At 45.5% G+C, this 12,191-nt stretch overlaps 1 protein-coding gene across 20 annotated transcripts in view; it reads right to left on the bottom strand.

Annotated features, from left to right (window-relative positions):
• The window catches only part of LOC118358464 (splicing regulator ARVCF-like), a 366,019-nt gene that overhangs the window by 33,757 nt on the left and 320,071 nt on the right, over positions 1 to 12,191 (bottom strand). For 16 of the 20 annotated variants that reach the window (XM_052479027.1, XM_052479028.1, XM_052479020.1 and 13 more), the window contains 2 exons: positions 11,685 to 11,702; positions 10,924 to 10,995 (listed from right to left, as the gene is read on the bottom strand). The exons of 1 other annotated variant lie outside the window; for it this stretch is intronic. In XM_052479027.1, coding sequence (XP_052334987.1) covers positions 10,924 to 10,995; positions 11,685 to 11,702 — 90 coding nt within the window. The remainder of the gene's footprint in view (positions 1 to 10,923; positions 10,996 to 11,684; positions 11,703 to 12,191) is intronic. 3 more of the 20 variants (XM_052479021.1, XM_052479025.1, XM_052479035.1) reach the window with 1 other exon arrangement.

The following is a 12,191-nucleotide window of genomic DNA, read 5'->3' as shown; positions in this document are numbered from 1 at the left end:
ACCTTAGGGTTATCTGAACCCTCAGTGCATTCGCATTGACCCACGTTGTCGGTCTGAAATAACATGGCTTTCTTCCCTTTTTTTGGTTTCATTCTGTGCTTTCATGTTCATTATTTCTGTTCATCATCAACTGTTTGAATGATATGGCTTGCGGGGGAATTCACAAGAGCAGTGGCGTCCGCTGAGAGCCGAGGCGTTGACAATTTAAATGATTACACCATGTCGGTTGTAGGCCCATTCTGTGATGTTTTTGTTTCAGAGGCGGCGGTAGGAGATGAGATACAGAGCCCAGCAGAGTGTGATTGGCATGCAACGGTTGACAGGCTGGCAGCGCCACGCTCTGTTATGACCAAGGATCACGATGGGTGGCATCCCAACAGCTGGCCTCGGAGAGAATAACTTATTTATAATCTCATCCCCTCATAGCCGGGGAGCTGCCAGTAATGGCACACTTAAGTTAAGAGAGCATGGTGAGAGGCTCGAAAGCTGGCCTTTAAGCTCCCCTACACACAGAAACACACACACAATACAAACACACACACTTCGCATTAAGTGCTGCATTGTTTCTGAGTTCAGAGGATTTATTTCTCCATGGGATTATTCATGTCCATGGAGAATTCTATAGCCTACTTTGTGACTGAATATGGTGACTGGAATGGTTACTCAAAGCCAAAACAGTCACTCATCACATTCCATGCATACAATTCCATTCCAGAATAGAGACTGGGCTAGTGATCTCACTAGGCATGATGTTATGGAAGGCTATAGGGTTGTTACGTGTACACAGTCAGGAAGTGTATGTTGTTATTCTATTCTACGTGGCATGAATGTACATTCACATGGCAGGCCCATCTAATGACAGTGAATGAGGGACTGCTCCTAGTGTTTCCTGGCAGCAAGGCAAAGTCAGACACATGTTTTATCTGACGGTTGCTGTGAGTTTGAGGTGTTTGTGTGCGCATGTGTGAGGTCACAGGAGGTGTTTGGCACTGGCCCTTATTTACTGGCTTCCTACTTTCACTTGGGGCGGCTGTCGATGCGCCCTAACTTTCCCTCCCGTTTTGGAATAATGTGGAATAATCTCTATTTATTACACAAAATAAAAGGGATGAGTTTGGGGAGTAGAAAAAGGGAACATAGAAGGAGTTTACTTTCTGTTAGGGATTAGGGAGTTCAGGAAAGTTTCTGTGTCAGGGTGAAAAGAACACTTCTTCTCTGACATTGAATCCACAGGAGGGCAATTCCACAGTAACAGGATGATGGTGAGACTAAGATTACTCCCTATAAACTGTACATTAAAGAAAAACCAATGATTGCTAAGTTAAACAAACCATACAAAAACATTCTTACAAAAACACTAACTTGAAGAACAGTGCAGATGCAAAATTTGGTAACAGAATGACGCTAACAGAATGACAGAACAAACAGCACAAACCGTCATTCCGTTACCCAACTTTGCATCTGCTCCTCCAGAACCTTTCCCAGACTTCGGGTTCTGCTTGCTAATGTGATAAATGTACCTGTGATGAGTAAAGTTGAGAGACAAACAATGACTCTAAAGCCTGATTCTCCATTCGGTTCCGATCCACAGTCTACGCTTTGCCTCTGAACTAACAGTCAAATTTCATTTGACAACTATAGATAACTCAACCGGGACACTATAGGGAGAAAAAGCTGAAGAAGAATGTCACAATAGTAACACTCTTGTTGTTGTTGACATTTTAAAACCCTTTAAATGAAATGCTGCACTTGTAAATCAAGCCGTTAAAGCATTATGGAGTCATACCATGAAATGCTATGGCTTCCCCTCTCTCTCTTGCACAAGGGCGGACTTGGTGATTTGGAGGCCCTAGGCATGACTGTCAAACAAATCACTTTAAAAAGTAGGTTACTTTTGCACGGTCATCCCCAAAAAATCTAGCATCTGAACAGTGCACTATGCACCTGCCAACTTTCCTTCAATTCGCAAGTTGCAGAAACTATCTCACTGGAGAAAGCATCCGAGTGAGCGAAACAGCTCCCCTCTATCTTACTATATGTAGCCCATGTACAATGCATTCGGAAAGTATTCAGACCCCTCGACTTTTTCCACATTTTGATACGTTTTGGAACCACCAAGTCTCTTCCAAGAGCTGAGCAAACTGAGCAATCGAGGGAGAAGAGCCTTGGTCAGGGAAGTGACCAAGAACCTGATGGTCACTCTGACAGAGCTCCAGAGTTCCTCTGTGGAGATGGGAGATCCTTCCAGAAGGACAACCATCTCAACAGCACTCCACCAATCAGGCCAGATGGATGCCACTCCTCAGTACAAGGCACATGACAGCTTGGAGTTTGCCAAAAGGCACCCCAAGACTCTCAGACCATGAGAAACAACATTCTCTGGTCTGATGAAACCAAGATTGAAGTATTTGGCCTGAATGCCAAACGTCACGTCTGGAGGAAACATGGCAGCATCCCTACGGTGAAGCATGGTGGTGGCAGCATCCTAGAGTGGGGATGTTTTCAGCGGAAGGGAATGGGAGACTCGTCAGGGTCAAGGGAAAGATGAACGGATCAAAGTCCACTGAAAAACTTGATGGAAACCTGCTCCAGAGTGCTCAAGACCTCAGACACAGCCAAGACAAAGCAGGAGTGGCTTCGGGACAAGTCTCTGAATGTCCTTGAGTGGCCCAGCCAGAGCCTTGATTTGAACGCAATCAAACATCTCTGGAGAGACCTGAAAATAGCTGTGCAGCGACGCCCCCTATCCAACATGACAGAGCTTGAGAAGATCTGCAGAGAAGAATGGGAGAAACTCCCCAAATACAGGTGTGCCATGCCTCCTACCCAAGAAGCCTCAAGGTTGTAATCGCTGCAAAAGGTGCTTAAAAAAGTACTGAGTAAAGGGTCTGAAAACATAGAAAAAGTCAAGGGGTCTGAATACTTTCCGAATGCAGTGTATCTGATGTATCTGATACATGGACCACATATAGTAAGACAGAGGGGCGCTGTACACACACATGTCCTGTGCCTCTGCCTTGACAACAATAGCAGTATTATCAGCAGCTACTGTCTTTTTACTAAATAAATGCATAAACTTAGAATTTTAACAGAACAATTACCTATCTTCTTTCCTTTTTTTTATTTTCTCTGACCCGCTCTGAAAGCACCTCACTGCTCCAGCTTCATTTCATTTCAGCTTCATTTCATTTCACTACTCTGGACGGTTCTGACTTATATGAACAACTACAAATACCTAGGTGTCTGGCTGGACTGTAAACTCTCCTTCCAGACTTATATTAAACATCTCCAATCCAAATTGTAATCTAGCATGCACAACAAAGCTTCCTTCACTCACGCTGCCAAACATACCCTCGTAAAACTGTCTATCCTACCGATCCTCGACTTCACGATGTCATTTACAAAATAGCCTCCAACACTCTACTCAGGAAACCGGATGCAGTCTATCACAGTGCCGTCCGTTTTGTCACCAAAGCCCCATATACCACCCACCACTGCGACCTGTATGCTCTCGTCAGCTTAACCTCGCTACATATTCGTTGCCAGACCCACTGGCTCCAGGTCATCTATAAGTCTTTGCTAGGTAAAGCTGCACCTTATCTCAGCTCACTAGTCACCATAACAACACCCACCCGTAGCATGCGCTCCAGTAGGTACATCTCACTGGTCATCCCCAAAACCAACACATCCTTTGGCCGCCTTTCCTTTCAGGTCTCTGCTGCCAATAACTGGAACGAATTGCAAAAATCTCTGAAGTTGGAGACTTATATCTCCCTCACTAACTTTAAGCATTAGCTATCTGTGCAGCTCACCGATCGCTGCAGCTGTACACAGCCCATCTGTATATAGCCCATCCAACTACCTACATCATCCCCATATTGTTTTATTTACTTTTTTGCACACCAGTATTTATACTTGCACATCATCATCTGCACATCTATCACTCCAGTGTCAATTTGCTAAATTGTAATTACTTCGCAACTATGGCCTATTTATTGCCTTACCTCATTACACAATTTTGACACACTGTATATACACTTTTTCTATTGTATTATTGACTGTATGTTTGTTTATTCCATGTGTAAGTCTGTGTTGTTGTTAGTGTCGCACTGCTTTGCTTTATCTATGCCAGTGTAACGGTCGTCGAAGGTGGAAGAAGGTGAGGACCAAGGTGCAGCGTGGTATGTGTCCATATTTATTAGAATGAACACGGAAATAACAAAATAATCACCCACAACTCAAAAGTGAAAACAGGCTACCTAAATATGGTTCTCAATCAGGGACAACGATAAACAGCTGCCTCTGATTGAGAACCATACCAGGCCAAACACAGAAATCCCAAAACATAGAAAAAGGAACATAGACAACCCACCCATCTCAAGCCCTGACCATACTAAAACAAAGACATAATAAAAGAACTAAGGTCAGAACGTGATAGTACCCTCCCCCAAAGGTGCGGACTCCGGCCTCAAATCCTAAACCTATAGGAGAGGGTCTGGGTGGGTGTCTGTCCGCGGTGGCAGCTCTGGCGCGGGATGTGGGTCCCACTCCACCATAGTCCTTCTCCGCACTTTACCCGCCTCCGTGGCCTCTTTAACACAGCGACCCTCACCGCCGACCTCGAACTGGGTCCCGAATGGACGGGAGATTCCGGCAGCACCAGACGGATGGGAGATTCCGGCAGCACCGGACAGACGGGCGACTCTGGCAGCTCAGGATAGACGGGCGACTCTGGCAGCTCCTGGCTGACTGGCGGCTCTGGCAGCTCCTGGCTGATGGGCGACTCTGGCAGCTCAGGACAGACGGGCGACTCTGGCAGCTCAGGACAGACGGGCGACTCTGGCAGCTCAGGACAGACGGGCGACTCTGGCAGCTCAGGACAGACGGGCGACTCTGGCAGCTCAGGACAGACGGGCGACTCTGGCAGCTCAGGACAGACGGGCGACTCTGGCAGCTCAGGACAGACGGGCGACTCTGGCAGCTCAGGACAGACGGGCGACTCTGGCAGCTCAGGACAGACGGGCGACTCTGGCAGCTCAGGACAGACGGGCGACTCTGGCAGCTCAGGACAGACGGGCGACTCTGGCAGCTCAGGACAGACGGGAGACTCTGGCAGCTCAGGACAGACGGGAGACTCTGGCAGCTCAGGACAGACGGGCGACTCTGGCAGCTCAGGACAGACGGGAGACTCTGGCAGCTCAGGACAGACGGGCGACTCTGACAGCTCAGGACAGACGGGAGACTCTGGCAGCTCAGGACAGACGGGAGACTCTGGCAGCTCAGGACAGACGGGAGACTCTGGCAGCTCAGGACAGACAGGAAACTCTGGCAGCTCAGGACAGACGGGAGACTCTGGCAGCTCAGGACAGACGGGAGACTCTGCCAGGGCTCTGTTCTAGGCCCTCTCCTATTCTCGCTATACACCAAGTCACTTGGCTCTGTCATAACCTCACATGGTCTCTCCTATCATTGCTATGCAGACGACACACAATTAATCTTCTCCTTTCCCCCTTCTGATGACCAGGTGGCGAATCGCATCTCTGCATGTCTGGCAGACATATCAGTGTGGATGACGGATCACCACCTCAAGCTGAACCTCGGCAAGACGGAGCTGCTCTTCCTCCCGGGGAAGGACTGCCCGTTCCATGATCTCGCCATCACGGTTGACAACTCCATTGTGTCCTCCTCCCAGAGCGCTAAGAACCTTGGCGTGATCCTGGACAACACCCTGTCGTTCTCAACTAACATCAAGGCGGTGGCCCGTTCCTGTAGGTTCATGCTCTACAACATCCGCAGAGTACGACCCTGCCTCACACAGGAAGCGGCGCAGGTCCTAATCCAGGCACTTGTCATCTCCCGTCTGGATTACTGCAACTCGCTGTTGGCTGGGCTCCCTGCCTGTGCCATTAAACCCCTACAACTCATCCAGAACGCCGCAGCCCGTCTGGTGTTCAACCTTCCCAAGTTCTCTCACGTCACCCCGCTCCTCCGCTCTCTCCACTGGCTTCCAGTTGAAGCTCGCATCCGCTACAAGACCATGGTGCTTGCCTACGGAGCTGTGAGGGGAACGGCACCTCAGTACCTCCAGGCTCTGATCAGGCCCTACACCCAAACAAGGGCACTGCGTTCATCCACCTCTGGCCTGCTCGCCTCCCTACCACTGAGGAAGTACAGTTCCCGCTCAGCCCAGTCAAAACTGTTCGCTGCTCTGGCCCCCCAATGGTGGAACACACTCCCTCACGACGCCAGGACAGCGGAGTCAATCACCACCTTCCGGAGACACCTGAAACCCCACCTCTTTAAGGAATACCTAGGATAGGATAAAGTAATCCTTCTCACCCCCCTTAAAAGATTTAGATGCACTATTGTAAAGTGGCTGTTCCACTGGATGTCATAAGGTGAATGCACCAATTTGTAAGTCGCTCTGGATAAGAACGTCTGCTAAATGACTTAAATGAACTAAGGTCAGAACGTGACAGCCAGGTCGCAGTTGTAAATGAAAACTTATTCTCAACTGGCCTACCTGGTTAAATAAAGGTGACATTTAAAAAAAAAAGAAGAATAGTAAAGCTCCCTTTATGGTCTCAAATTGCCGACCAATCGGGCAATCAGCCAACCCTTAGTAAACTTTTGGAAAAAATGGTGTTTAACCAGATACAATGCTATTTTACAGTAAACAAATTGACAACAGACTTTTAGCACGCTTATAGGGAAGGACATTCAACAAGCACACCACTTACACAAATGAATGATGATTGGCTGAGAGAAATTGATGAAAAAAAGATTGTGGGGGCTTTGTTAGACTTCAGTGCAGCTTTTGACATTATCGATCATAGTCTGTTGCTGGACAAATTGATGTTTTATGGCTTTACATCACCTTATATATTGTGGATAAAGAGTTACCTGTCTAACAGAACACAGAGGGTTTTCTTTAATGGAAGAATCTTCAACAAATTCCAGGTAGAATCAGGAATTCTCAATCTTTTTCAATCTTTACTAACGACATGCCACAAAGCCTGTGTCTATGTATTCGGAAGACTCAACACTATACACGTCAGCTACCACAGCGACTGAAATGACTACAGCACTTAACGAAAAGCTGCAGCTAGTTTCAGAATGGGCGGCAAGAAATAAGTTAGTCCTAAATATTTCAAAAACTAAAATAATTGTAGTAACTGTGTGTATTGATACACCATTAACTACACAAAGGTTGTGATATTGTTGATATATTAACTGCACACATTGTGATATTGTTGTATGGTAGTATTGAACATTGTGTTGTGGACATGTGGTGGTGTAGGGATGTTATATGATGTACTGTTCTATCTTTAGCTCATTCAGTACAGACATAGTTCACTGTTATATATTTTGTTTTATATGTAATGTGGGTGCTTTGGTGTGTTTGGACCCCAAGAAGAGTAGCTGCTGCCTTGGCATCTAATGGGGATCCCTAATAAATACAAATACAAATACAATTTCAAAGTGTAATTTATCGCTTCACCATGCTCAAAGGGATATTCAATGTCTGCTTAAACATTAAAAATGCATTTACTGACAGGTGCCATTTTTTGCGAGGCATTACAAAAGCCTCCCTGGTCTTTGTGGTTGAATATGAGGTTGAATTTCACGGGAATTTACAGGTAATTCTATGTATAGAGTACAGAGATCAGGTAGTCGTTAAAAAATAATGTTAAACACTATTATTGTATGCAATTTATTATGTGAGTTGTTAATATTTTTTTTACTCCTGAACTTATTCAGGCTTGCCAAAACAAAGGGGTTGAATACTTGACTCAAGACTGTTTCCGCTTTTTCAAAAGCGCATCATTCCACTCTGCTGCCTCTCTCTCTCCCCACACATTCGGTACTGAAGAAGCAAACCAAAAGAAAACTGTTTTCTTTTGAAGCGATTTCCCTCTGCTCTCTGACACGCATGCACGCGCACACGCACACTCCCACACCGTACATGACCTTTCCTCAAAGCAAAAGGTTTAACGTTGTGCCGTTTCAATTAACGTTGGAGTGAGTGTTCCATCGTCTTGCTGGCTGACACACTCTCTCTCTCCCTAATGAAATGCTTTCTTCTTTCAGAGTTCTTAATTACTTTGTTCCAGCGCCTCTGTTCTCCTCTCAGGGACCATGAATAATGCAATAACGGGAACTTTGGAAGTCCTTTAATGATCTATGTTCTATCAACAGCACCTCTTTATAGTGCAATCAGGCAGGGACAATTAGTTATACACAGAATAACAAACTCATAGTGAATTCAAAATTATGTCCCTGAAATTATTCATGTCCATAACGTCTTCCTCCACGCCCTCATCCGGGTGCAGACCAATCACTACTAGTGTGTGTGTATGTGTGAGTGAGTTTGTGTTTCAATACACTGCTGGAGACCTATATCTCACGCTGGGTATTACCGTAATTATAGACTCCTGCATGTTGGTAAGTGATGTAGACAACAAATCAGGGTTGAAATAAACATTAAATCTCCCACAAATCTGTCCCTGTTATTTCATCTCCGCCAGTGCATTTGGGGAGAAGAGTTGTCCTATCCCCACATTCTCTAAAATAAACTAGGGGGAAATACACTGAAATTACACCCACAGTACACAGGATTATCATAGACAAATAAACAGTGTAGGTGAGTGTAATATCCTATTTGAATTATCATGGGTAGACTACAGCTGCCATCCTACTACTGTAGCTACAAATAAAATGATGAATCCAGTTGAGCAATAATCCAAGTTTGACATACTTAGTTCCACCGTACCTTTAACTGTGTCATCATGTTAATCCGTTTACTTCGCACCACATTTACATAATGTATATGTAGTACAGGTAAAAAACAAAAAAATCATGTTTTCATCCTCATGCATGAAATATAGCAACTGCTCTCCCAAACACGCATCATCTCAATACTATATCCCTAAATGAAATCACAGCAGTGAAGCAAGACAAGAGGGGGGATTATTTCTGATTGTGTACCATTGAAACTTGATCAAATTGCAGCCAGCCAATTGCTACTTTCTAGTGAGTGCAGCCAGTGTTGCAGCTAGCCTAGCATGCCTAGCACTTCCAATGAGTGCAGCTTGTGTTGCAGCTAGCCTAGCATGCCTAGCACTTCCAGTGAGTGCAGCCTGTAGTGCAGCTAGCCTAGCATGCCTAGCACTTCCAGTGAGTGCAGCCTGTCGTGCAGCTAGCCTAGCATGCCTAGCACTTCCAGTGAGTGCAGCCTGTGTTGCAGCTAGCCTAGCAAGCCTAACACGTCCAGTGAGTGCAGCCTGTGTTGCAGCTAGCCTAGCATGCCTAGCACTTCCAGTCAGTGCAGCCTGTAGTGCAGCTAGCCTAGCATGCCTAGCACTTCCAGTGAGTGCAGCCTGTGTTGCAGCTAGCCTAGCAAGCCTAACACTTCCAGTGAGTGCAGCCTGTAGTGCAGCTAGCCTAGCATGCCTAGCACTTCCAATGAGTCCAGCCTGTGTTGCAGCTAGCCTAGGGTGCCTAGCGCGTCCAGTGACAGCAACCTATGGAACATGCTAATTATCCTCCTCACAGCTCTTCTGCTTACTTGATTTTAGAGTGATAAAAAGGAGGCAGAATCGGCTTACCTCTGTAAAGCACCGCAATTAATTGTAATCTAATTTAACAAGAGGCCCACTTTAACTTGCTAATGTGGCTAATTGTAGCCACACAGGAAGTGCTATTGACCGAATGGTTGCCATTAGACATGATGAAGGCACTGATGTGTGAATACCTCAGCCCACAACATACACACATATCTCTCTCAACTGCAATATGCAGACAGAAAAACACAGGTGAGTGCGCACACACACACAAACACACCCAAACAAACACCCACAAGGGATTTGTTGTGGTGGCTGAATGCCAATGTTGTTTGACTGTAGCAACTGGTTGAGGTGTTTATTCTTTGAAAGGCGAGGAGAAAAGGGCGAAGATGGAAACGTTTCTGCACAGAGACACAAGACAAGTACTCATTAAATCAGTAGAAGGAACAGTACAACAGTAAACAACCTATATTTATTGTATCAAAAGCTCCAAATGGTAGACCAGTACAGCAGTACAGCAAACCGTTTCATCGTGGCATAACATTCCTCAAGTGTATTAGAAATAAGCAGTACATAATTGATAAGACATTGCGTAGAGTATCAGTTTATTCTTAAAGTAGGCCTATAGACATATAAAGACTTGGGAAGATTAATTTTTGAGTCTGGTGCTAGCTCAGCTAAAGGGAGGGGAGTACTGCAACAGTCCCCTGTCTGTTGGTCCTCTCAGGTTCTGTATCTATAGTGGGCTAGGTTAATCCTAGCCAGGTTCAACAGTAGAGAGACTTGGAGAGGCTGGAAGAGACTCACTTCCTACACAGCTGCTTTACCTCACAGGCCAAGGTGACCCGCTTGCTTACACCATTGTAACTATTTGTGTCCCTGAAACTCATAGGCTACAGAACATGAAACATTGGCTGCTATTCAACTCTCATGTAAAGCAGCTCAAATGCTTGGGAGTGCTTCACAAAAGGCCTGGGATCTCTGCTAGCAAAGGCGTTGTTATCATATCAACCCAGCTAATGACATCAAATCAGCAGCAGTCATCTGTCAAGGTGGCAATTTAAGCAGTAACAAAAATTAAATGGCACCCTACGCCACTCTAGCATGTGTAAGCAAGTGCAACACTTGACATTCCTCCAGTCAGACCAAACCATCCATGATAAGCCAATTTATTTCTTGGTAGCATTTTTGTCAAAACAAGGCTAATTTGGTCATTTCTCTTGAAATAACATTTGACAGAAAGTCAATGGCAGTCATGGATTTGGGATGTTCTCCCTTTGTGACAAGAAAAGTGACAAGAAAAGGATCAACAGGTTGAAGTTGGACTAAGTAAACCTCATTGACAGAACAAGCCTACCTTTTGTGGGTTCTGTGCGCTTGGGTAGATCCAGCGTATCGTAGTTTTTGTCATTCTCGCCGTTTTTTCTGGCTGGATAGAGCCAGAGAGAACATATGTAAATGCAACATTCAGAGACAACCTGACAGAGTTCACTGACAATGTCCTAGAGACAATGCAGGACCACACACATACACGCGCAGATGAACACACAAGCATGCATGCACAGACACATGCACACAGAAACATGCATCACTGCACACACAAGTCTAGTAGCAGCCCTTCCCAGAGATGGCAGGTGGAAATCCCCTTTAATAATGCAGGGAGGGTAATGGAGCCAGGTGACTACAGAAGGGCCAGCTAATGAACCTCTCTCTATCCATATCCTCAACAGGGAGGGGACATGCCTATGTCACTATGTGAGACTCAACCTTTAACATTTCAAACAGAACTTACCAGCAGGCTGAGGGGAAACTGCACTGCAGTCTAAAGCTGGGAATAAAAACTAGAGCCCAGGTTCTTTTTCACTACCCAGACTTACCCGTCTTACCTGGTCCTCCCCTACCTTTACCCCCGAAGATTAGGCTAGGTTTGGATTACTAATACCATGACGTTGGGGGGCATGATGAAAGAGGTAGAACTAAAGTAAGGGTGCAGCAAATAAAGAGGGGAACACGTGAAGTCCTTCAAACCTTTTGGAGGAGATCCAAACTACTAATGCTACAGTAGCTATAAGGGGAGGGATGAGAGGGTGTGCTGAGTCAAGACATGAGGACACTCACCTTGATTAAACCATTCCTCTATAGTTAGCCAAGGAAGCAGCAGCAATGCCAAAAACACAAGCAGGGAGAAGAAAAGAGTAAATGATAAAATAGGTTGTGAGGATTAGAGGTGACAATAACAAGTAAACACTTCAGTCAACTTGGGGCTGTAAATTTGAGACAGCGAGAGAGAGAGTGAGAGAGAGAGAGAGAGAGAGAGGGGGGGGGGGTGCATGTTTGAAAGAAATCAAGGGAGGGAAAGGAGAAATAGAGGCAGTAGTGCTGAGCGATTAGTGGTTCAGTTTCGGTTAGAGTATTGCAAAACTACCACAGTTTACGATTTCGATTTCAATTATTATTTTAACCTCTTGTGTGTAGGGGGCAGTATTTTGATGTTCACCTAATGGTTACCTAATAATCCCCAGTTTACAATGATCTAATTCATCCCCCTCCTCTCCCCTGTAACTATTCCCCAGGTCGTTGCTGCAAATGGGAATGTGTTCTCAGTTAACTTACCTGGTAAAATAA

This window comes from Oncorhynchus keta, chromosome 25, assembly GCF_023373465.1.
Source record: "Oncorhynchus keta strain PuntledgeMale-10-30-2019 chromosome 25, Oket_V2, whole genome shotgun sequence".
Lineage (NCBI taxonomy): Eukaryota > Metazoa > Chordata > Actinopteri > Salmoniformes > Salmonidae > Oncorhynchus > Oncorhynchus keta.
Note: the sequence above shows the minus strand (reverse complement) of the source record. Positions and strands in the feature narration are given on the sequence as shown.